At 23.3% G+C, this 343-nt stretch overlaps 1 protein-coding gene across 1 annotated transcript in view; it reads right to left on the minus strand.

Moving 5' to 3' along the window:
- Positions 1-343, minus strand: part of LOC108693950 (paramyosin, long form-like) — a 23097-nt gene that overhangs the window by 7866 nt on the left and 14888 nt on the right. Inside the window, exon 11 of the mRNA XM_018203182.1 lies at positions 108-220. Coding sequence (XP_018058671.1) covers positions 108-220 — 113 coding nt within the window. The remainder of the gene's footprint in view (positions 1-107; positions 221-343) is intronic.

The following is a 343-nucleotide window of genomic DNA, read 5'->3' on the forward strand; positions in this document are numbered from 1 at the left end:
ATTAAATATACATATAATTATATATGGACAATTTTTTCATTTCTTTAAATTTAATATTTTATAAGAAAAAAACCAATGTAAAAATTTAGTTATTGTTAAGAACTTACCGAATAACTTCAATTTCTTCATCCTTTTCAGCAATGCGACGCTCAAACTCATGACGCAATTGGCTCAATTCGGCTGACAATCTTTGAGCACGTTGCTCTTCAATTTTACGGCCCTTATATCAAATTTTCCCTTATTTAATATTTTATTTGTTATGATTTATGTTATATTTGATTTTTAATTAATTTTAGAATAATATTTACTTACTATTATTATACTAAGAACTCTTATTTTAAAT

Source organism: Atta colombica, unplaced genomic scaffold (genome assembly GCF_001594045.1).
Source record: "Atta colombica isolate Treedump-2 unplaced genomic scaffold, Acol1.0 scaffold111, whole genome shotgun sequence".
NCBI lineage: Eukaryota > Metazoa > Arthropoda > Insecta > Hymenoptera > Formicidae > Atta > Atta colombica.